The following is a 24,924-nucleotide window of genomic DNA, read 5'->3' as shown; positions in this document are numbered from 1 at the left end:
CTTTAAGGTAGTGAAACACACACTGTCAAATATTAATTTGATTATAAATGACTTATTACCTCTGGCCTGATCTCCACTCAAAAGTTAGATTGGCATAGCTACTTTGGCAAGGGATGTAAAAAAACACACCCCTGACCAATGTAGCTAAGCCAACCTAACCCACAGAATAGATGCAGCTCTGGCAGTGAAAGAGAGCTGTCAACACTTCGTCTGGGGAGGTGTGTTCTGACACTGACAGAAAAACCCCTTCTGTCAGTACAGGCTGTGTGTACACTGCATTAGTCTCCAAGTACATTTACAGTTAAGAGATTATTCCAGCATAACCCCATAGTGTAGACACAGCCTAGTCCAATGGAAGGGTTTTTTCCAATCAGTGTAGGAATTCCACCTCACTGAACCAAGCTAGGTACGTCAATGGAGGCATGCTTGCATTGACATAGCTGAGTCTGCACTTGAGTTTAGGTCAGCATAGCTATGTCTGAGGAGTGTGGCTTTTCCACACCCCTGACCAATGTAGCTCTGTCCACCTAACTTTTCAGTGTAGAACAAGGGCTGGTCTACACTGAAAAGTTCGATTGACCCAGCTACATCCCCACATGAATGCTTATTGTTCAAGGTAAAACTCACTGCAATTCAGAGGCTTCAGATAAGGCCTGCTAAACCAGTGAATTTCATCTGTGATTCACACTAAGAACCTCCGGCTCCTGATAAAATAAATGTGAGTTTTACTATTTACTTCAACGAGAGCAGGATCAGATCCTAAATTTTAACAATTTCATCCGTATTCAACAAACAGAAACTACTACTGCTGCAGGTCTGTCAATCACTAACAAGTTAGAAAGAGAAACAGTAAGAGTCAGTCATCAATAATTTGCTCTGCCTCATCAGTCTTTAACGATGGCTGAGTTCTGCTTTGGGCGTTCCTAGAATTGTGTATGACAGGCTTGTCACCACCAGCTTGTTTAAATCAGTACTGTGCAGTATAGGCAGATAAGTGAACTAGATGGACGAAGGAATGAGGATGACTATGAAACCTTCAAACATTTTTAATTGTTTAGGGCTCAGTTCTCACCCAGTCCTGCATGGCTGTGCAGGAGAGTAAAGGGATCTCAGGCCACCCTGCAGGGCTCACTCATCATAAATCCAGACCTGAGGGAACAATAAGGCCCATAGACATGATATTGTCCCCTGCAAGGTAGTGCATGGGGAGTGAGAAGAGCCCTCAACCTGCATCCTTTATATACCAGCCAGCAACTATGTTGGTTCTGAAAATGGGCCAACCCAATCAACTTTCCCTGCCTCCAACTGGGTGCAAAGCAGGAGCTCTGGAGGAACTGTGATTCAGAGGGATGTCTCTGACTTTCGGATCCTTTCTGGAGCTATTCCCTCACGCTGGGCTGAGAGTCAACTCTCAGCCTAGCCCTTATTGTTTCCCCCAGTAACTGTTTCATTTACCTGGGACTGGTGTGGTGGTGGTGGTGAGATTGACTTTTCTCTATAACCCGGTGTTTCCAAATGACCATTCAAGAATCGTGGCCCTTTCAAAGACTTGTGGACAGTTCTTCTCTCTACCTCCAAGTCTAAAATTACAGCCAAATTTCATTCCATCATTCCTCTATCATGCACTTCAGAAAAACATGGGATTTGATTAACATTATGCCACACGTTATCCCAGGACCACATCCCAATATCTAAGAACAGTTCTAGCCGTTTTGGAAAAGGTTATTTGGCAAGCAGTTTTCTGGTAGTGGAAATCTATCACAAGTTCCTCACTGAAGAAGTGTTTCCTTTTGCATTTTCCCCTAATTTAAGATTTTCTCCTCTCCTAAAACCTCCATCCAAAAGTAAATTAGTGAGCAATGGCTTTAGGATCTTATGCTCGTAAGCAGGATCAATTATCATAGCTATTTATAGCATGAATAAAATGTGAGTTAAGTTTTCGTTTTTGCCTTGTGGTGAAATCCTGCACTCCTTATGCAGCAAAACTCTGCAGGCCCTCGACACAATTGTGTCTAAGACATCTGAAACTCCCATTAACTTAAATGTTTGTAGTGTTGTTGTGGCTGTGTTGGTCCCAGGATACGAGAAAGACAGGACAGGTGAGGTGATAACTATTATTGGACCAACTTCTGTTGGGGGACGGTACAAACTTTTGAGCTTCAAAGAGCTCTTCTTCAGGTCTGGAAAAGGTAACCGGAGTGTCTAAGCTAAATACAAGTTGGGACAGATTGTTAAGCATAAGCACGTGTGAACTCACAGAGAATGGTTGGGCTCTGAGATATCTGTGAGATTATCTGCAGTTTCCTGCAGAGAACAGAAAAATACACTTCTACCAACTACTTTCAGTGGGGTTAAGGTCCAATTTGGCTTTAATGCAGTCATACCTTGAAACTCTTGGGCTGTATCATTCCAGCTGGATTTGCTTTCCCCATTCACTCCTTTCTTTTTTAATTTTGTGACTGACAGTCCACCTTCCAGCTCCTACGAATACAAAGATTACCTGTCTATAACCACACAGGCCCATTCCTTAGAACACTGAATTCAAACACATGCCCATGCTCAGTCTAGTCATCACTCGCCTCAATTATTGTCGCCTCGTCTCCTTTGGCTTCCCTGATAACAATATCATTCCCCTCCAATACGTCTTAGGCATGTCTACACTACAGCGCTATTGTAAGGTCTCCCATGTAGCTGCTCTATGCTGACGGGAGAGAGGTCTCCCGTCGGCATAATTAAACCACCCCCAACACGTGGCGGTAGCTATGTTAGCAAGAGAACCTGTCCCGCTGACATAGCACTGTCCACACCAGTGCTTTTGTCAGTGAAACTTCTGTCGCTCAGGAGGTGTTTTTTTCACAACCCTGACCAACAAAAGTTTTACCAACAAAAGTGCCTGTGTAGACATAGCCTAAAACACAGATGCTAAAATGATCATCCTTCCCCATCATTGAGATCATTTCATTCCCCCATTCAAGTCTTTGCAGTATTGTTCCCTTACCCTAACTACATGGAAACTCCCCTGAAGGGACTTAGGAGGTGTCCAGGTCTGTGGGTTGGGAACGGAAAGGTATGGAAGGAGGAGGGTTGTCACTGCACTACCAGACCACCCTCACAGTATAAATTTCTTCACAACCAATGAGATTTGTACCCCGTGGAGATAGTAAGTGGATACAATCTCAGCATGTGGTGGAGTGCAAGAACTATAGTAGCACCAGGCTGTCGCACATGGTGGTGGTGTACAAGTGGGACCAGATTTCTTGTACACATTCCCCCCTTGCACACCCAAGCAGCAGGGCACAACCAGGCTCTGAGTAAGAATTTCAAGATTTGGCCCTTTCTGGACTTCTCATTTTCAGATGGTTAATTTTTCTAATGAGATCAGAACAATCCCAGAGAAAACATTATGGGACACGTTGAAGTGTTATTTCCAAAAGGAAATCTCTGTATAAACCTGTCAGTTAAACAAAACATTCCCTGAGCAGGGTGAATGGCAAATGTTGTAAGTTACTAGCAGCTGAAACAAAACCATTCTTGCATAATGTCAGCAGCTCATAAGTAAAAGAGATGTATACAATAGTTTTAATTGGCTGTCCCAATAAAGAACCAATGAATGGTATGGTTGAACTTTCATAGATTTCAATACCAGAAAAGGTTAAAACCAACAAAGATGGGCAGATAAAGAAATAAAAGTAATGAAACTCGACAGCTACCTGGATTTTGTCTCTCTGTAATATAATACAAAATGTTATGGTCAAACAGGGATTTACCATTGCTGTAACTTGCCTGGTTGGAGAGGTCTTTCAGAAAATTCTCATCATTATCTTCATCAGCAAAGAGTATGTTTGGTGGCTCGTATTCTACCAGAAATACCTTTGTTACAATGGCACTCTCCCTGCAGTCTCTGAAAGTTAATAATCAAAAGGCTACAGGTAGCTATAGCACAAAATGATGGGTATTATTAGAAAGGAAATCAGTGGTGAAAATGGGTCTTTTATTGAAACTCCTCCTGCTAGCCAGATTGCTATTTCAGCAAGCTGCCATGATCCCGTCATACTCCCAATCAATCAGTGCTTTCAAAAAACGATGGAAATTCTATGGATGATGAAAAATTACCAGTTAAAAATGATGAAACTATGGATAATTTTAATACCTGATTCCCTTTTACATAAGATATTCCTGATATGCCTTAATCCATGTCCTCCTTCTGTCCCTCCTACTGTACAACTCACTTGTGGGGGGGTGGGGGGGGGAAGGTGATAATGCCACATGGAATGGGAGCACTTGCCTCCAAAACTGAGCCACATTCAGCTTGCCATTCCACACCATTCGTTATACGTCCTTGCTAACAATTGATACCACAGACATTCACTGTCCATGCCATTCATTTAGCATGGGATGAAGGAGCTGAGAACGTGTCTTTTCCCAACCACAACAATAAAAAAAAAAGTATGGTCTGGACAGCAATACCAAGAACTATATATAAGCCTTGATCCTGCAAGTCCTTGCACAGGGAATGCAAGGTCGTTTCACTCCAGGGCAAGTATGAGCAAAGGCAACATATGATTGCCAGTAAAGGAACAATAGGCACAGTCCTCCAACTGGAGTGGAAGTCTCCATTCCCTTGGAAATGGGAGAGGGCAGAGAGTGAGCGTGTGTGATGTGACTGGGTTTAAATGTGAAGTTTTGTTACTAGTCAGAAGACACTTGATGGCCTTGAAGGAGGATCAAGTCCCCTGTTTCTCCCTGTCCTCTCCCTCACATTTTACCTTGCTCTTATACATGCAACGCTGCACCTGAGCCAGGGAGGATCAAGTCCTCATTGTTGGTTCAATATCCACTGAGCATATTGCTAGAAAGCTAATGCACATTTTTATAAATTTACTATATATCTGTGAATCACTGGATACTTTGACATCGCATTGGTATCCCAGGCAGTTTTAACTGTCAGCCTAAAAGACAGGAACAGTACTACTATCTCCTAAGGAGCATAACTAGTAAGAGAGCCCTTAGGGTGGAGTTCTAAGAGCTGCATTGTGAGCACTCTCCCTCCCTCCCAACTGACTAAGCATGTCACTGATACGTCAGGCCTGAAGTCTGGGAAGAGGGAGTCCTGAGAATGCTCTCATACCCACATATGCTGCATGACCGAATATTGTGCCATTGTCATATCATGTGCTTGATTTTGAATGTAATGAGACAGTATGATCTAGGAATGACCATGGAACAACTACATTCTAACCCTAGCTCTACCACTCACAGCATGGGGTTGGGCAAAGCTCTGTTGCGAGTGGTATAAGGGCCTAGAACGATAGACACAGGAGCAGTGGAGTCTATTTCCCTATCTGTAAAATGGGAATAATAATATGTGCCTACCTTACAGTGTCATTGTGAGAATGTGTTAATCTTTATAAAGTGAGCTTACTATTATTTTATAATAATAATTTACTTTGATTGTAAAAATGTACTTATGTTGTTAGCTCTTCAGGGCAAAAACTGTCTTTTTGTTATGCATTTGTAGCATACCTAGTGCAATTGGTCCCTGATCCATGGTTGGGGCAATACAAATAATTGCTATATAATAATAATAAATGTTCTGGCATAGACAATACTGATGTCCATACAGAGGACTACATGACTATTACTTCGATTGTAAGCTCTTTGGAGTAGGGGCTGTCTTTTTGTTCTGTGTTTATACAGCGCCTAACACAATGGAGTCCTGGCCCATAACAGGGACTCCTAGGCACTACAGTAATGCAAATAAATTACAATAATTATAATGCAATATAGACCGTTGCTACTTACTTGGTGACTGCCAAAGCTTTTACTGTTATTTTCCCATCAGGTAATGTGATAGGTCCCTTATACTTAAAAGTGTTACGTTCTCCATAGCCAGGTCTCCTAAAGAGTTCTGGCTTACTTCCATCTAACGTGTAATATATAGTAACATCAGGAGTATCTGAAAGACACAAATAAGATAATTACCAAAACAGTATTAGGGCTGTGCAAAAATAAGCGCCCCCTCTTGCAAATGCTTACACATATGCTTAATTTACTCACATGAGAAAAAATAAGGATGTGAGTAAGGGATTGCAAGATTAGGGCCATAATGTGTGTTTTGTTTTTTTCCCTTTCTCTCTCTCCTCACAAAATTTGGTAACAAAATAATTACAATTTCATTACAGGCCATTCATCTTCTCACAAAAAAGTTGCAAAAAGGGTATGTGAAAATATGCACAGGGTCTACATGTCACTCATTCTGATATGAAAAACGATCATGGTTGAAAAAGAAAAGTTGGAATTTCAAAACTGAGACTCTTGCTAACAGATAGGACCTTTTGAGTGAAACTGACCCATGCTATTTTCAAGTAACAGTTTTGCAAAATCATCAAATTCTGAGGTTTTCCTATTTCATTGTGAATATGGAACAGACACAATAGCACAGAAATATAAGGCCCTGATCCTGCAAACACTGACACATTTGAGTTACATTACACATGAGTAGTCCTATTAGCTTCAACGCGACTAGTAACATTAATGAAGTTAAGCACATGCATGTTTTCAGGATAGAGATGTAAAGGGTTAATTTATGCAAGGTACTTATGAAAATGGGTACTCATCAGAATCACAATAAAGTGTGAATGCAAACTCAGTATCAAAAAGTGAGAGTCAAATTACAGAATAAAAAGAACAGGGTTTATAGTACAGATTTAAAGCTGTTGTTTATACCTGATTTTATTTCTACATGTGTATTTGTGTCTATTTCATGTTTAGCCTTCCCTGGCAGAGGGAGTCGAAGTGGTATAATTTGAGGCACTGACACTGAACCAGCAGTCATTTTTCTTTGTACTGATCTGAAAAAATAGCATATGTTTCTTTTAAAACATAAGAGTGAAGCAGAAATGAATCTTCATGCAACTCCACACCCCTATTCCACCTCCCTGAAAAAAGAGAACATTAGATGCAGTAAATTGTTAATCCTTATAACAACAACATTCTTATCTGTTTTGCTGTCCATTGAAAATTTTTTCCTATTGAACCAATCTGAGCATGCTAAAAGAACTGCAACTCTGGAATTTTGGACAGAGTGTGAGAAAAGTACCACTACATTCATTCCAATCTGATCTTCATTGCATGAGTTGATTGATCTGAAACCAGCTTTGCCAAGGTCAGCCCTGTCCATGATGTGTCAGTGATACATGGCGCCGGATCTGCGTGACAGTTCATGAGATAATCATGAAGAGTGTTGGCCTTGTTTATAATAGATGTGGCTCCACCCACCTAATATCTGATGTAGGAGAAATCAGCTACTTGTTTCACTATGTTTATATGAGTGTCTACATGGAACCCAAGATAATTTGCTGAAGAGGACTAAAATAAGGCACTCTCTGCTATTCCTGAGTGGTGTCTCGCCTGCCCTATACTATATTAAGACAAATGATGCAGAACATGATTTTGGCATGATTTACAATGGCCAGCACTGTGTCATCGAACTTAATTGCAAACAACTGTGCTTAGAGATGATAAAAATGTATAATATAGACAAGCCCCTAATGTAGGTCTTGGTGGTCATGTTCACAGCCAAAGACCTTGTCTACACTAGCAAGTTCTGGTTTTACAATCAACTTTCCAACCCCCCCAATATGTCTGTAACATCCCACACATCCACACACAAAACTACTATCCATTCTGCACAGACGTTCATTCGTTCATGTGAACACTGGGATTGCACTTGTTCTGATCAAGGGTAACTATAGTGTCAGTCTGACTCTGCACTATTGCATTGCCTGTACTGATAGCAAGCACTGGTATAGCAATTTCAGCAGCGCCATTATTCCTCCCACCAGAAACGCCGGGATGCAGCACATTTGCCAGAATCTGCCACCTCTAGCGCAGAATTAAAAAATGGCGGAATCATTCAGATTGGTTTTCTACACCCTCAGGTGGCCAGCTGACCATACTGGTTTATTTGAATAGCTGATTGTTTCTTATGCACCTGCGGGAGGCAGAACCAAAAATTGTAATTCTGTTGGTGCACAGAGCAGGCATCTCACCGCATTCAGACTAGATACCAAAGCCGGGCAGCCACCCGCACCCGCTGGCTCTGGTTGTTCTACACGGCTCCCCCGGCCTTGGGCTCCGGACCCCCCCAACCTGCTCCCGCCCCACTCCGGGCTCTGGACCCCGCCCCCATCAGGCTCCCCCCGCCCCAGGCTCCAGACCCCCCCAACCTGCTCCCGCCCCACTCCGGGCTCTGCCCCCCCCCACCGCATTAGGCTCCCCCCGCTCTGGACCCCCCCAAACTGCTCCCGCCCCACTCCGGGCTCTGGACCCTGCCCCCATCAGGCTCCCCCCGCCCCGGGCTCCGGACCCCCCAACCTGCTCCCGCCCCACTCCGGGCTCTGCCCCCCCCCCCATCAGGCTCCCCCCGCTCTGGACCCCCCGCAAACTGCTCCCACCCCACTTCGGGCTCTGGACCCCGCCCCCATCAGACTCCCCCCGCCCCGGGCTCTGGATCCCCCCCCCACCGCATCAGGCTCCCCCCGCTCTGGACCCCCCCCAAACTGCTCCCGCCCCACTCCGGGCTCTGGACCCACCCCCTAGTATACGGCTCCCGGGCTCAGGACCGGCTCCCGTCCCCATCCCGGGCTCACCCCGGGGCTCCAGTCGCCCCCCACGCGGCTCCCTCCCCGTTACTCCCCCGGCGCCCCCGTTACCAGAGACGCTGCCCAACCCGCAAGAAGGCGGCCCCGGATTGGTCTGCCTCCGGCTGCGCCATAGCAACCGGGGCTCCTCTGTGACGTCATCTCTCCGCGCCGCGCCGCCGAGGGACCTGGCTGGGGGTTGCGCCGCCGGGGTAGTGGATTGACCCGCGGCCGGGTCCCGGCTGCCATGGCCGAGGTGAAGGTGAAGCCGGAGGTCCCGGACCCGCTGGAGATAGAGAACAGGTGCGGCTGAGGGGCCGGGGCCTGGGTGGGGGTGAGCGGTGCTCGGGGGGGTGCGGGCCCCCAGCGCTGGGCAGAGGTGGGGGCAGGGCTGGAGCGCAGCTGGGGTGGGGTGAGGGGGCTGAGAGGGGCTGTGTGTTGTGTCTTTGTGTTGTGTTGTGAACTGACTCTGCTCCTCCTCCTCTTCTCGCCTCCAGGATCATTGAGCTCTGCCACCAGTTCCCTCACGGCATCACCGACCAAGTGATCCAGAATGACATGCCCCACATGGAACCCCAGCAGCGGGCCATGGCTATCAACAGGCTGCTCTCCGTGGTAGGGTCACCTCCCCATCCGTACGGCCAGTTTGGCGCTGCTGGAGGGAGCTCACAGCCCTTTCATATGCATGAACTCCGAGGACTTCATCAGGCATTACCAGCGTAGAGCAGCTGCAGAGTTGGGCCTTGTGTATTAATCTTCCGGGATCTAGCAAAGCAATACGAGTGTGTTTCTGTTAAGGACTGTCACTGCATCAGAAACCTCATTGGTATTGTTCTGTAATATAGGGATAACCTGAAAGAGCCATAGATTTACCTACCCTTATTGAATCCTGTTGGTGTCTGCTTTTAGAGGGAGGGTGACATCCTGGTCTCATGGAAGTCAAAGGAAGTTTTCTCATTGACTACAGTGGGGCCAGGATTTCACCCAATGTTTACTAGATTTTAGGTCAAAGTGTACAGGATTATCTCATATCTTTTGATTTACTGTAGTTTTAGTTGCATTTATTATTATAAGGCACATGTAACCAATATAACTGAGTGCCATTTATATGCGAGCATGGAACCAACCAACATATTGCCCAAAATGGCGACCATGTTTCTTGCATTTCTCTACAGTAGCCAACGCAGCTTCCCTGAGAGGATTTGAAGTGGTGATTAACAATTTAGTAGACTGTCAGGAAAGTCCAAGCTTTGCTGTTATAGTTAAAGCCTTAATAACCAGACATCTTGAATCTTGCTCTAAAAGTGACCAGGTCTGAGTCCTGATATACATGTATATGTCAGAATTGAATTCCAGATGCAAGAGGCCACCACTGAGAATACTCCGCACTCATCTCTCACATGCTTCACCCTTGGGATAAATAGCAAGTGTTCCCTCTGAGCAAAGTTGTGGCATATGAGAAGAGCATTCTTTGAGATAACTGGGAGCCTAGACTATTTAGGGTTTCCGCCTGTAAATTAATTAGCAGGCAATGTAGAATATGATGCACTGGTATAGTATGCTTCCATCTGTTTGCCCTACCTAAAAAGGTAGATCTTCAAAGTTAGCCCAAGTTAGACCATGTTGCACTTGTCCTGCCTTGAGGTAATGGACATAAGTAATCATGGCAAAGCCTGCATCTGAGGGGAATGGTCACCATCTCTTGGCCAGCTGAAGATGAAATAATGTATTCTTAGTCACAGCTGTTGTATGGGAGTCTGGGAGTGATAAGGAGGAGAATCTAGCAGCATCCTGAGAATGTAAATTATTCTGACAGTAGGTGGGTAAATGCACTCAACTGAAGGAACTGTCACAATTTTTACTGCAGTTTAGAATGCTTTCTCATATCATATGACATCACCTCCATCTTATCGGAGCTGAGCCTTAGTCATATTTTTTTACATTGACTTGTGTTTTCAAGCTAACTGTTGGCTATGTAAATGAGCAATGAAATGATTCAATGGACATGTTACTGCAGGCTGAGAGAGGTGCATGTTGGAGCTTTACATCCTTTGTGCAGTGTTGGAAGAGGAAAGAGTAGATTTCTACATTTTAGTTAATGACGTGTTGCAGGAAGAGGCCAGGAGCAATGTCAATCATCTCTAGCAGCTGGATGATAAATGGACAGAATATTTCCTGAGCAGAGCTGTCGAAAATGTCCTGGTGTTTCCAAAGGATGAAAATGTATTTTGGTCTGTTTTTTTTTTTTTTTTTTTTTTTTTTTTTTTTAATTTAGGCAAAATTAAATGAGATTTAATGTTTAAAAGGTAAATGTCAAGCTCTTATAATAGTATTTGTGTCTGTCTCTTTCAGGGACAGCTAGACCTTCTCAGGAGCAACACTGGCCTTCTCTACAGGATCAAAGAGTCTCAAAATGCTGGGTAACCTTTATTTTGTTGAAGGGACAGTTCTCATGCACTCTCCCAGTGAAATCCTTGTGATGGTAGCAATCAAATGTTATTCACCCATTCATTCCAAGCTGGCACATTTACTTGCTTTGGGCCCCATTTTATAAATGCTGTTGGAGATCATACTTCCCACTGTGAATAGTTGCATTGAAGTTGGATTATGTGGTGTTGGAAACACTATTGTGGGTAGTAAAGCCCCCCATCAGGTGCTCTGATCCATGCAGGCAGACCTGTATGCTAAAGTGTAGTCCACTGAAGTCACTGGGGCTCTGCTGTGGGTCCAGGGGTCTGCCTCGATGGAGCAGAGTGCAGGATGAGGCCCTACATTTGTAACAGTCATCCAACCCTGAGTATATTACTCTGTATACTAAATGGGGTTTTTATTTGGTTCATAAAATGTGCCTTTACAAAACTGAATAAAGATGTACTCTGTTTGCTTCAAAGAAGGAAAATCCCCAAACCTAACAGTCCTCCCCACTCCACCGTCCCCCTCAAATGCGCACACCTCTAATCCACTCTCAAATGCTTCAAAAAAGAGATGTTGTGGCCTGGAGCTCAGCAGAATCAGGCTTTCTTAGACCAGTGGGGAAGGCAAACTTCAGAGGTGAGAGCACTTGGTTGCACCTTCCCAGATGTTCCATCCAGGGGCTGCTTAGTTTGGGTAAGATTTTATTCAGGATTGAGCTACTGCAGTTGTAGATGAGCAATTGGTGCTCGTGGTAGTGATGGGGAAAACCAGAGTAGTGCACCAACAAAATGCTGAGTGTGTCTATGGCTGACTTGACATGACATGTAAGAAACGATAAAAGCTGTCTGTAATAACAAGGAACTGCAATAACTAGAAACTAGCTGCTTTCTTTGTGTAATTGAATTCATTTTATAGTTTTGCTTTCCACAGTTTAAAACAAATCTAGTTTACTTCTATCCTGCTGGACATTCACAATAACTAACACCTGTCCCTTTTGTAATCTGTCCTTTACAGTAAAATGAAGGGATCTGACAATCAAGAGAAGCTGGTCTATCAAATTATAGAGGATGCAGCCAACAAAGGTGACTTATTCAAGGACTATTTTAATTTTATTCATGACCTGTGCTAGCTCCGTTGCTTAGCATGTATTTGGGGAAAATGGTGTGTACTGTTTCTCAATACTCAAGAATTAAAGGCATGATAATATACAAACAAAGCATTACTAACTCTGGCTTCTTTACTCTAGTTGTTTTAAAAGCATCCGTTTGAGGTATTACATGCTTAACTAATCACTAAAAATAAACAAGTAAAGTATCCGTATCCACATTAGGACTTTAGTCAATTCCTCTCCCAGCCCCTTCTGTGACTAGAAAGTATAGATTCCCTATAAAATATCCTCCCCTGCTGGACTGCTTCATATCCCAAACTCTCTGAGCGAGCCTAGGAAAACAGATGAGCCTTGCAGCATATGAAGGCCAACAAACTGTTAGACTGAAGAGTGAAGGGTTGAGAGTTCCAGAACCAAGGGGCCCTCAGACAAAATGGTTTCCCCATTTTTTGGTCAAATCTATTGACAAAATAGAACTCACCTGTATGAGCTCTCAAAGCAGGCAAGTTCTTGTTATAACAACTGTAGGGAGATGCTTGAATAATACGCTACACAGTGCATCCTATTTAGCAACACTGATGTGAATTCTAAATTGGAAAGGAACAGCTCGGGCCTTGGCTTGAACATAAGAACAATTGTAATGTGCCTGAGACTTGTAATGCTCTGTTCATATTCATTTGAATTCAGCTTTCCCTTTTTTCATTTTAAACAGGTATTTGGAGCCGAGATATTAGATACAAAAGTAATCTACCTTTAACAGAGATAAACAAGATACTGAAAAACTTGGAGAGCAAGAAACTTATTAAAGCTGTTAAGTCTGTGGCAGTGAGTAATCTGTAGTTTTAAATACTTGAAATACTGTATATACTGCAAAGTATGTTTGTTAGAGCAGGTGACGGGCAGTCAAGAAACTTGGGTTATTCTCCCAGCTACGTCACTGACTCTCCATGATCTTGGGAAGATCACTTAACATCTCTGTACCTCAATTTGCTCCTCTATAAAATGGAGACAATACTTTAACTACGTTGTAAAGCACTGACAGTCTCCAATATAGGGCACTATCTAAATGCAAATATTAGAGAAGAGTAGAGGTGCAATAACTTTAGCAAAGAGTTGCTGGTATCATTTATTCAAAACAGTAGGAATCACAATAATCCTTATAACAATCGTCTCTTCTGTTACAGTGCACTGCTTAGGCCAAACTAAAACTTCTGTGCTTTGTTCTTTCCAGACTATCCCCACAGCCAAAATTTTCTTTGGACATAATTTCTCTTAAGTGGGGGAAAGTTTTTAACCTGCTGATGGTTATAGCTGTGATTCAGGAAAGCATTCCTATTCAGGACAGACTTAAAAGATGTGCCTAAGTGCTATCCTGAATCAAAGTCTATACTAATAACATGACTTCAATGGAGTTGAAAAAGCATCTGACCCAGTTTACAATACTTGATTTGGAATATGTAAACCATTTATGAGATGGCTTTGTGAAGTGTATTCATCCTTCATTTATTGCAGAATCCAGGGGCTTTATTGCAGCTGCTTCATGTTCTGAGCTGTTTTGGTCTCTTGTCATAGTTGTTAATGAAGCTTCAGAAATGCTCACTCTAAAATGTGTTCATTAGGCACTTGTGTTTTAGTGCTGTGTTGCTGCAGCTGTGTCAGTCCCAGGATATTAGAGAGAGAGAAGGTGAGTTAGGTAAAATCTTTTACTGGACCAACTTTTGTTGGTGAGAGAGAGAAGCTTTCGAGCTACACGGAGCTCTTCTTCAGGTCTGTGATTGAAGAATCACCTACCGGTGTAGCTTGAAAGCTTCTCTCTCTCAGCAACAGGAGTTACTCCAGTAAAAGATATTACCTAACCCACCTTGTCTTTCTAACTTGTATTTAGTGTAATAAAACCTTTTTCCTATTCATAGTACTGAATTCATGTTCACCAAAAGCTTGGGTACCGCTTATTGCCTACAGCATAATACATCGCTCTGGAATTACCAGAGCAAGACTTATAATTTATGGCTAAAGATACATGTTTATATTTAAAAATCTTAAAATTAACTTCTCCAATTTAAAGATGCCATTGTATAACTTAAAAAGTCAACCCTCTGAAGTTTCATAGCCCCACTATATTGTATGTGTAAACTTACCTGACTCTGTATGTCATCTCAGACAATGTCCTGTCGTAGCTGCCATGAGTCAAAAAGCAGAACGAGTGTCCTTTTCACAAAATGAGTAAACTCTCAGAAGTGATTTTAAAATGGAAGTTGATTTAACTGGGAAATGTTTATAGCGGGCCACAACTGCTGTTTTGGCTATGTCTAGTGCTAGTTCTGTATTAAATAATTTTTAAAGCGGTTTCTCATCCCCTTTAGACTAGGTCATCAGTCATGCTTAATCATCATGCTGTTATAGGAGGGGTTGCTGAACCGCATTCTGACCTGAAGAAGGGTCAAAACCAGGCTCGAAACTTGGAAAGGCATCAGATAACAGGCTAAATTCAGACCTTTTGCAACTTCTTTGAAATGAAGTTGTAGTGGTTCCCACCCTAGTGTGAATCTGTCCCATTTTCTTTAAAGCCCTTTATCTTTGATGTGTAGTTTTGTTTACCTTTTCCAACCCTGCTCCATAAAACAAGTTTGAGAGTCAGAATCCAAAAATACTACCTCCTCTTTAACCCAGGTATTCTTGGAGTGCAGATCATGCTAATAATGGTTTGATGCAGCTATGCACTTCCCATGTTTCAGGGCACATGGTGCTACATGGATTGCTTCTATGCTTGTTTAAATGAAATTTTCCTTTCATGGAAGATTTTCAGGTATTAAAAAAAATTGTGTGTATTGTTCAATAGGCCTCAAAGAAGAAGGTGTACATGTTATATAATCTGCAGCCTGACCGGTCCGTGACTGGTGGGGCCTGGTACAGCGACCAAGACTTTGAATCTGAATTTGTGGAGGTGTTAAACCAACAGTGTTGTAAATTCTTACAGACTAAGGTGAGGGATTGCTACAGATTAACCCATCTTTGATTGTTTTTACAGGTAATTGCTTTTCCTTTAAAAACTGGTGGAAGAAAAGTTTTGTATATAGTTATTAATATAAAAATAGGTGGACTTGGTTATGTAGTTGCTGGACCATAATTCTTCATTGGCATTTTCCTAATTTAATTTAATTGCCACTGCAAATGTATGCAATGGATCATTCACCTTAATAAACCCATAATTTGTACCTTTTAAAAGAAAAGAAGCATCATTCCCCCAGATTCATATCTCAAACAACAAATTAGCAAAGGTCAACTTTCCCATACTGCCTCAGTTGTGCAAAAAAGTTGTCGGCCCTGATTATTGTGAACTGTGCCTGGAAAGTGGTACTCCCTATCCGTTCTCCAGGGAAAGCTCAACCTCCATTCTCTGAGTCCTAGTCCAATCGTGTCAATTTCCCTTTCCCTCCAAAATGAACATTACAGGCTGCTAGCTACGGCTGCGGTTTTTCCATTGTCGGGAAACTCAGAGTGATGGTCCCTACGTTCTAACGCCTCAGGTCAATGTAATGTGTCCCGTTACTGTATGTAGTGTTAACTAGTAATTTGTCACTTACTGTTCATTGTGCAATATGGATCTAGGATTATTCCATTTGTTGACAATCATCTGCTTAAAACAGTGGTGGGGAACCTTTTTTCTATCGGGGCCATTGACTCACCGAAAAAATCAATTGCGGGCCACACACAGTCCTGGGGGATGGGGGCTGTGGCGGCTTGGGGCTTCCTCTAGGGTTGCCAACTTTCTAATTGCACAAAACTGAACACCCCGTCCCTTCTCTGAGGCCCCGCCCCACTCTCACTCCAGCCCCCCTCCCTCAGTGACTCACTCTTCCCCGACCCTCACTCACTTTCACTGGGCTGGGACAGGGGGTTGGGGTGGGGGTGATGGCTCCAGCTGGAGGTGTGGGCTCCGGGGTGGGACCAGAAATGAGGGGTTCAGGGTGTGGGAGGGGGCTCTGGGATGGGAACAGGCGGTTTGGAGTGCGGGAGCAGCCTCAGGGCTGGGGCAGGAGTTTGGGTTGTGGGATCTAGCCATATGGCACTTCAGGCAGCTCCCGGTCGGTGGCGCAGCAGGCCTAAAAGGAGGCTCCCTGTATGTCCTGACTCCACTCTGCTCCTGGAAGCAGCTGGCGTGTGCGGCCCCTAGGCCGAGGCACAGCCAGGTGGCTCTGTGCAGTGTGCGTTGCAGGCACCGACCCCGCAGCTCCCATTGGCCAGGGAGCTGCAGAGCCAGCACTGGGGTGGCGGCAGCATGCGGAGTTTCCCTGATCGCCCCTGCGCCTAGGGGCCGCAGGGACATGCCGGTCGCTTCCAGGAGCTGCGTGGAGCCAGGACAGGCAGGGAGCCTGCCTTAGCCCCGCTGTGCTGCCGACCGGACTTTTAACGAAGGCCCGGCAACCTTTGTTTTCCCCCACAGGCCAGATGAAATTAAGCAGGGGGCCAGATTCCCACCCCTGGCTTAAAACATGGCAGAGACTGTCTGTCTGGAAATTGCCTCTGCAGTGGTTTAAAAGCAGCCTGTTGTATACCTAGAGACGTTCTCTTCACAGGGAGCACTGACTGCGTATGTCACACTCTCCCCTCCATCCTTCCCCAGGCAGAAGCAGCTCATGACAGCAAACAGAACCCCATGATACAGAGAAACAGTTCGTTTGCATCATCCCATGAGGTGTGGAAATACATTTGCGAGCTGGGCATCAGTAAGGTCAGAATGGCGTTTAACTTACCACCTTTCAAATTGCTGCCGAATGGCTAACCTTCGGATTTGGACCCCAAGTCCTAGTTTTGGTGTCTGACTTGATGCATCCAAGTTTGCATATTGGTCTCGTGTATTGCAGTGTGTATGGAGTAGGCGGTTAGTGCTGCACTACATTCCAGAGCTGATATAGGCTGGGATTCCCAAAGGCACCTAAGGGAGTTAGGCATCCACTGCCCAGTCAATGCAAATTGGGACCCATTTTCTTTTGGCAATCCCAGCTACAGGGAATTTTGTAATTGCTTTGTTGGAATTTCCCTATGAACATAAACTGAGATTCTTGAAGTCAGCTAGGAATTTAGCCACACAGTTTTAATGGGAGATGTGTAACAAATTCCTAGCTGCCTTCAAAAACCTCCACCATAATATGTAAGAGCAAGAAAACAGCCAGGGGTTTCCTGTTAAGTAAAGATCTGTCACAATCCTGGTCAAGCTCTCCCTGCTGGACACTCACCAGGCTGCTGTGTTTGGACTCAGCTGAATCCATGTGCTCGAAAGCTCCCGTTGTTCACTGGGTAGGCTCTGGTTTAGCTACTCTCTCTGCCTGTGGCCTCTCTGGCACCCTTCCTGGGTGCAGACTCTGTCTGGTGTCCTTTCTGGAAGTGGGACCCCATGGCCCTGCTGTCCTGGCCCTAGGACCGGTGCTGACCCTCAAGATATCTCAGTAGAACTCAAACTGGAACGGGTACAGAGAAGGGCCACTAGGATGATCAGAGGAATGGAAAACCTGTCGTATGAAAGGAGACTCGAGGAGCTTGGGTTGTTTAGCCTGACCAAACGAAGGCTGAGGGGGGATATGATTGCTCTCTTTAAATATATCGGAGGAATAAATACCAGGGAGGGAGAGGAATTATTCCAGCTCAGTACTAATGTGGACACGAGAACGAATGGATATAAACTGGCCGTGGGGAAGTTTAGGCTTGAAATTAGACGAAGGTTTCTGACCGTCAGAGGGGTGAAATATTGGAACAGCCTTCTGAGGGAAACGGTGGGGGCGAAGGACCTGTCTGGTTTTAAGATTAAATTAGATAAGTTTATGGAGGGAATGGTTTAATGGGATAACGTGATTTTAGTCAAAGGAACAGCGTGCCATCGCTGGTAAATAGTATAATGGCTAATGAGGGGCAGGCTGGAGAATCTTGCCTTCGTGCTCGGGGTTCTACTGATCGCCATATTTGGGGTCGGGAAGGAATTTTCCTCCAGGGTAGATTGGCAGAGGCCCTGGAGGTTTTTCGCCTTCCTCCGCAGCATGGGGCAGGGATCGCTAGCTGGAGGATTCTCTGCTAATTGAAGTCTCTAAACCACAGGATTTGGGGACTTCAACAGCAGAGTCAAGGGAAAGGGTAGGGACGGCTTTGTGGCCTGCATCATGCGGGAGGTCAGACCAGATGATCAGAATGGTCCCTTCTGACCTTAAAATCTATGAGTCTATGAGCTTTAGCACGCCCATTCCCAGAGTTTTCGCCTTGTGAACACTCTGATTTACAGTTGTCACCTTCAGGGACACATGATCGTTGAAACGACTAGACACAGACTTTGTAAAAGGACTTCTAAAAACAGTCGCTCTGCTTTAGACAGCATGGAATATACAGCTCCATAACAACAACTGCCTGTGTGCCATTCCCTGGCTCAGTTTCCTCACCACTCTTGAGAGTTCTATGGGATTTGGATCAGTGTCTCTTCAGGATCCAAGTGCTCTGTTGAACTGCAATCCTCCAGCTCAAGGCTTCTCCAAATCATGGGGGGGGGGGGGGTGTGTCTCTCTCTCTCCCCTTCAATCAGTGTCCTTCAGCTCCAGCTGATCTGACCGTCAACAAGGTTCCCTCTAGCTCATGACACCTGGCCCTTTATTCCTCTGTCTTCCTCCAAGTCCTCCTTTAACTTCTCACCCTTTGTGTTTTTAAGCTCCTGCCCTGATACCTCTCTTGGTCCCCTTTCTGGGGATTTTCCACTCCTTAAAACCGTAACTGTATGCAGACAAATGAGAAAAGTTGTTTCCCGGAGGAGACAGACATCCTGTTCTGTTTGGGCAAGATTATATTCAGGTTTTGATGGTCTCTAAAGGCCCTCTATTCAGAAATAGACACTTGGCACTCCTCCCTGTTTCCTTAGAGGCAAGAACATCATAATGATGATCATAAGGGTTAAACATTATGATTGACCATAGTTCATAATCTCAAACAGAATTCATAAACTGTACTTAGATTTCCCAAATCATCATAGGATTATTGGATTATCAGATAATCCTATCTGAATTATTGCAGACACTTAAGGAGTATGGGGAAATCCCACTTGGAAAATCTATCTGAAAGCCCAGCATTATTTTAAAAGAACTGTAAGAAAAGCGGTAAAAATCTTTGTTCTCTTTACTGCATAACTGCAGTGATTCAGTGAATTACGTGCCTGTATCAAGGCTACACCGGATCTCTAAAGTCTTAGCAATGATGGATGAATGTAGTCATTAATTAATGAGAGTTTATTTTCCTATTGCTACACCTTTTCTCTAGTTGTTACCAATATTTTTTATTTTTTTACAAAATTGCCTTTAGGTCGAATTGTCAATGGAGGATATCGAAACTATTTTAAACACACTAATATATGATGGAAAGGTGGAGATGACCATCATTGCCGCAAAAGAAGGGACAGTTGGCAGTGTGGATGGACACATGAAATTGTACAGAGCTGTCAATCCTATCATCCAACCCACTGGGTTAATCCGGACACCCTGTGGACTCTGCCCAGTAAGTTACTTATTGTGTATATGGAGGAAGAAGTACTTACAAATGTAGACCCGGGTCCGGCAAACATTTAGTCACGTGCTTAACGTTACACACAGGAGTAGTCCCGTTGACTTCAAAAAGTCAGTGGAGGTCACAAAGCCTTGGCTATGGAGTAAATAAAAGACTGATACTTTTATTTAGCCCATGATGTTTCCTATTTACACACTGCATCTCATCCCTTGATTGCATGGTAAAAGGACACTGTCAAGTTAAACATGCTCCAAAATGTAGTTTTTATACACACGTGTCTGGGAGATCTAAGACCAGTAGAAAGTGTTTTAATAATGTTTTGTTTTGTTTGTTTTTAATTCCAACGGGAAGCTTATACAAGCTCATGCCCCGGCTGAGTGACAGCCCAAACATTGTTGCATTTTTATAACACATGGGAACCAAAAAGTGACACTCCCTGATTTACTTTCACTGTCCAAGATGAGAACTACAAAAAGCCTTGCAGTAAAAAAGCAGAAATAAACAGTAAATGCTTCTAAAACTCTTTAGCTGTAATAATCAAAGGCTTTAAACGTGAGTAGAAAATGTTTTCAAACCAGGGTTTTAACCGGACAATGTCCGTTAGCTTCTTTCTGGCCCTCTCTAATTTTTAATCTCTTTACCCTCAGCCAACTCATTTATTGGTATAATGTGTGAATGGAGGTTTTTACAAGGGCTGTTTGTATTGATGTAATGATTTCTTGCCCATCAAAGCAGCCTAGCTGTTGATTATTCCTGTTCTTTGCGATGGCACTGTGGTCTTGTCTGATGGATCGAGAATTGAATGGGGAGTCATAAAACGGGTTCTAATCCCAGTGCTGTTCCCCTGGTGTGTGCTCTTGGGCAAGTTATTTCACCTATTTGTACCCCTTTGTCTTGTCTGCTAACTTATAAACTGTCCAAGGCCGGGACAGTCAATCACTGTGTGTACAGTGCCTAGCACAGTGGGGCCCTGATCCTGAGTGGTGCCTCTGGTGCTAGTGTAATATAAATAATGATCTCTGTCAGGGTTGGGAGTAGATCCCATGATCTCCTGGATCCCAGTCTTGTGTTCATTCTACCCCTCCATGGAGCAAACATTTCAGTGTTTTACATCCAGTTGTGAGGAAGTCTACTTACATCTGCTTTCATTTTACCACAGGTCTTTGATGACTGCCATGAAGGTGGTGAGATTTCTCCATCAAACTGCATTTATATGGCAGAGTGGCTAGAATTTTGATGACAAGATGAGAACCGTGGCTTGTACCCACTCTTTGCAGCCTACCTTCATGAACCAGTTTGCTTTTTAATTGTGGACTCGTTTTTTTGTGAGCCACTTCAGGACATGGCGTTTATTTGTTTTAATTACATGCAGAGAAGCAACACATTGGTTTGTTAGCAGTCCTGATAATGGACCAAAAGTGATGCACTACTTGAGGTCAAGTGATTGATGGCAACCTATCCCCATTCTCACACCAAAAAGGAAGGCATGGTAACTTGACAAAAGGACTGGGATGTAATAGAAAATCTTGGAGGGTTATGGATAGCTCTGTACTGAAAGGTACATTTTGAACATGAGAAAATAAGTTGCTAGCTCTGATGTTTACAAAGAACTTCAATGTTCAGAGCAGCAATTCTGAGCGGAGAGCGCAGTCCTAAAGGCAGCACCTTACTCCAGTGGTAACAAAAGTCTGGTTGGAGACAAATGTTGCATAACACAGACTCTGAGCGCATTGGCAAGCATCACTCATTGATTCTTCCTTCTCCTCTTCTAGTGTTTTTAAATAAAACGCTATTTGAATATCATCAGGTATATTTGGTCTGTTTTCTTCATTACTTCTATTACAATAAGACAATGGAACAGACTGCCTTGGGAGGTTGTGGAAGCTTCTTCATTGGAGGTTTTCAAAAGGAGGTTGGATCACCATCTGTCTTGGATGATTTAGACACCACAAATCCTGCATCTTGACTGGGGGTTAGACTAGATGACTCTTGCAGTCCCTTCTAGCCCTACGGTTCTACAGTAGAACCTGGCTGTAGGTACCCAGAACTGAGGGTCATTTAAGATTTTCATTTCACTCAACAAACAGCCGGAGAGATAATTTGTTAATCATTGTCAGTGCATTTTGGGGATTAAAATCACATAACTGAGAGATAAAGCAAAGTATTTGACTAGAATGACAGTGATATTTTAAAAAATCTTCACAGTTTAGTCTTACAGATAGGAGAGTGTATTTCACATTGCTGGTTTACCATGGATTAATGTAAAATCACGCCCTCCAGAAATGTGCACACATCCTTTAGCAAAGGCTTCTAGGTGGGATTGGGATAGAACTAGAAATAAGATGAGCTCTTTTCTTTCGCCAATGACGCCCATTGCAAATGATCCAGCTCTTCACCCAAATCATGAACCAAAGATTGGGAGACCCATGGAATACTCACAATTGGCCAGCTATTCAGTAGAGAAACTTTCCTAACTTCTTATTGGAATGATTGTTTTGTTTCTGATATTTACATAGGGGTGAGGGAGATGGGGGCACAGATGGTGTTTTCATAGATCCTTTCGGTCAAAGGGAGGGGCCCAAGCACAGACATTCACATCGTGGTGGTGAACACCTGGTGACCACCCAGATGGTGTTGCCAGGATGACTGGCTTCCTTGACCACAAGATACTGTTCTGAGAAGGACTGCTGAACAAAGATGGAGTCCACCTATCAAGGAAAGGGAAGAGTATCTTTGGATGCAGACCTGCTAATCTAGTGGGGCAGCAGACAAAAGCCCACAGGTGAGTCTGTAACATGGAGACCTGGGTGAAGGGTTGGAATCTGGGAGGAACATGGGCAATCAAAGCTGGGACCAAGGAGAGTCTAGAGGGGGAAATCTAATGAACATCTTAAAGGTCTGTATACTAATGCAAGAAGTAAGGGGATTAAACAGGAAGAACTAGAAATACTAGTGAATAATCACAATTATGACATAGTTGGTATCACAGAGATTTGCTGGCATAATTCACATGACTGGAATATTGGTCTAGAAGGGTACAACTTGTTGAGGAAGGACAGGCAGGGGAAAGATGGTATATAAAGATATACAAGGCACTTGCAGTGAGGCAGAGACAGAAGTGGGAGACAGACCTATTGAAAGTCTCTGGGGCATGATAAAAGGGGGTAAAAAACAAGTGTGGGATCATTGTAGGGGTCTAATATAGACCACCTAACCAGGAAGGAGAGGTGGATGAGGCTTATTAAACTAACAACATCATCTAAAGCACCGGACTTGGTGATGATGGGGAACTTCAACTACCCAGATAGCTGTTGGGAAAATAATACAGCAGGGCACAGATTATCCAACAAGTTTGTTTTTTATTACAGAAGGTGGTGAAAGCGAGTAGGGGAGAGGCTGTTCTAGATTGGATTCCAACAAATAGGGAAGAACTGGTTGAGAATTTGAAAGTGGAAGACAGCATGGGTGAAAGTGATCAGAAAATGATGAGTTCATGATTCTAAGGAATGGTAGGAGGGAAAACAGCAAAATAAAGACAATGGACTTCAAGAAGGCAGACTTTACAAACTCAGAGAATTGGTAGGTAAGATCCTGTGGCAAGCAAGTCAGTTGCACAAATACAACATGGGAAATGACTACCTATGAAGGAGTACTGCAGAAAGGGATCTGGAGTGGATCACAAACTAAATATGAGTCAACAGTGTAAAACATTTGCAATAAAAAAAAAAAAATCATTCTGGGCTTTATTAGGAGGAGTGCAAGCAAGACACAGGAAGCAATTCTTCCACTCTTCTCTGCACTGATAAGGCCTCTGCTGGAGAAAACATAACCTAGGAGGAAAGATTGAAAAAACAGTTTGTTTAATCTGGAGAAGAGAAGACTCAGTGGGGGTGTTAGGAGGTGGGGAACATAACAATCTTCAAATATGTAAAAAGTTGTTATAAAGAGGAGGGTGACAAATTGTTCTTCTTATTCACTGAGGATAGCAAGAAGTAATGGGCTTAAATTGCACAAAGGACAGTTTAGGTTGGACATTAGGAAAAACTTCCTGTCAGGGTGGTTAAGCACTGGAAGAAATTGCCTAGGGAGGTTGTGGCATCTCCATCATTGGAGGCTTTTAAGGATAGGTTGGACAAACACCTGTCAGGGATGGTCTAGATGATATTTAGCCTTGCTTCAGTGCAGGGGACTGGACTAGATTTGCAACTTTGCAGCAAACCTACTGTAGTGTCAATGTACTGTGGCAGAGCTCTGACCTTATCCCCGTGGGTCCTGTGCTTCTAGATGGTTTATGCTAGCCTCAGTGGCTCTCTGTGACCCTCCACGTGGCCCTTCTCTCTCTAGGGCCAGGGTTACAGTCTACTGAGCACTTTTCATCGTAAGCCAGCAAGGAGGTTGGTGAGAGAACTCCCACAGTCTCTGTTGTCCCTAGGGCTTGTTTTAGAACAGTTGAGCCTCCTGTCCTGAGAGGGGCCTGACTTCCCCTCCCAGGAGGTGTTCCTGTAGTGGTGGGTTGGGGGGAACCCAGGCCCGCCCTCTACTCCGGGTTCCGGCCCAGAGATCTTTCACTGCCAGAGTTGCTACATTTCCCTGGGCCACTTCCCCACAGCTCTCCTGCTTCTCCCCTCTTCACCCTTACCTTAGGGCTCCCTTACCAATGACTTGAGGGTGTCTTCATTAACCAGTCCTTCAGCCACACTTCCTCTCCTCTGCCTGACTGGAGTGAGCCCTTTTTATAGTATCAGCAGGGCCTTAATTAGAGTCAGGTGGTCACATTAGCTTAATGGCCTCACCTGACTCTTTGCAGGTTAATTGGAGTCAGGTGTTCTCATTAGCCTGGAGCAGCCCCTGCTCTGGTCAGTCAGGGAACAGAAAACTGTTAATCCAGTGGCCAGTATATCTGCCTTCTGCTATACCCAACTGGCCTGGGTCTATCACAGTACATAAATTAATCCCCCTCTCCAAGAGGTGGTAGCTAGCTCAATGGAAGATTTCTTCCACTGACATGTCTGCATCTACACAGGGGATTAGGTTGATTTAACTACGGTGCCCAGGGTGTGAAACGTTTCCCAGCCCTGAGCAATGTAACAAGGTTGATCTAATTTTGAAGTGTAGATCAGATCACAATTGCAGCACTGCATTTTTTAATCGTAATTTCAAGAGGAGCAAGTTTCCAGGCAGATGAGCTGTGACATAGTGGAGGGATGTTTGTCTTTCTCAGACTAA

At 44.0% G+C, this 24,924-nt stretch overlaps 2 protein-coding genes across 8 annotated transcripts in view; one reads left to right on the top strand and one right to left on the bottom strand.

The window, feature by feature from the left end:
- The window catches only part of DZANK1 (double zinc ribbon and ankyrin repeat domains 1), a 35,107-nt gene extending 26,372 nt beyond the window's left edge, over positions 1 to 8,735 (bottom strand). The window contains exons 1-6 of one of the 6 annotated variants that reach the window (XM_054024265.1): positions 8,715 to 8,735; positions 6,727 to 6,851; positions 5,803 to 5,956; positions 3,784 to 3,901; positions 2,385 to 2,481; positions 1,456 to 1,580 (exon numbers count right to left, since the gene is read on the bottom strand). In XM_054024265.1, coding sequence (XP_053880240.1) covers positions 1,456 to 1,580; positions 2,385 to 2,481; positions 3,784 to 3,901; positions 5,803 to 5,956; positions 6,727 to 6,835 — 603 coding nt within the window. In that variant the 5' untranslated portion in view covers positions 6,836 to 6,851; positions 8,715 to 8,735. Of the gene's footprint in view, positions 1 to 1,455; positions 1,581 to 2,384; positions 2,482 to 3,767; positions 3,902 to 5,802; positions 5,957 to 6,726; positions 6,852 to 7,993; positions 8,141 to 8,594; positions 8,672 to 8,714 lie in introns of those variants that run through there. The other 5 variants (XM_054024266.1, XM_054024264.1, XM_054024263.1 and 2 more) reach the window with 5 other exon arrangements.
- Positions 8,736 to 8,822: 87 nt separating this feature from the next.
- POLR3F (RNA polymerase III subunit F) lies at positions 8,823 to 21,501 on the top strand. 2 transcript variants are annotated; one of them, XM_054024119.1, is made up of 9 exons: positions 8,823 to 8,945; positions 9,140 to 9,257; positions 10,995 to 11,062; positions 12,072 to 12,139; positions 12,878 to 12,990; positions 15,005 to 15,148; positions 16,790 to 16,897; positions 19,498 to 19,689; positions 20,858 to 21,501. In XM_054024119.1, exons 1-9 carry the CDS (start codon positions 8,890 to 8,892, stop codon positions 20,933 to 20,935), a joined length of 945 nt encoding a protein of 314 aa, XP_053880094.1. In that variant the 5' UTR covers positions 8,823 to 8,889; the 3' UTR covers positions 20,936 to 21,501. The 2 variants fall into 2 exon arrangements, with proteins under 2 accessions (XP_053880094.1, XP_053880095.1); XM_054024120.1 differs by lacking the exon at positions 16,790 to 16,897.
- The last annotated feature ends 3,423 nt before the right edge of the window (positions 21,502 to 24,924 follow it).

The sequence above is a fragment of the Malaclemys terrapin genome, chromosome 3 (genome assembly GCF_027887155.1).
Source record: "Malaclemys terrapin pileata isolate rMalTer1 chromosome 3, rMalTer1.hap1, whole genome shotgun sequence".
Lineage (NCBI taxonomy): Eukaryota > Metazoa > Chordata > Testudines > Emydidae > Malaclemys > Malaclemys terrapin.
The sequence above is the reverse complement of the archived record's forward strand: the minus strand, read 5'-3'. Positions and strand labels throughout refer to the sequence as shown.

Coding starts and splice junctions, on each gene's coding strand:
- POLR3F (XM_054024119.1), top strand. CDS start 8,890: ATGGCCGAGGTGAAGGTGAAGCCGGAGGTCCCGGACCCGCTGGAGATA. Junction 12,991..15,004: donor AAGCTGTTAAGTCTGTGGCA/GTGAGTAATCTG, acceptor ATTGTTCAATAG/GCCTCAAAGAAGAAGGTGTA. Junction 19,690..20,857: donor CACCCTGTGGACTCTGCCCA/GTAAGTTACTTA, acceptor ATTTTACCACAG/GTCTTTGATGACTGCCATGA.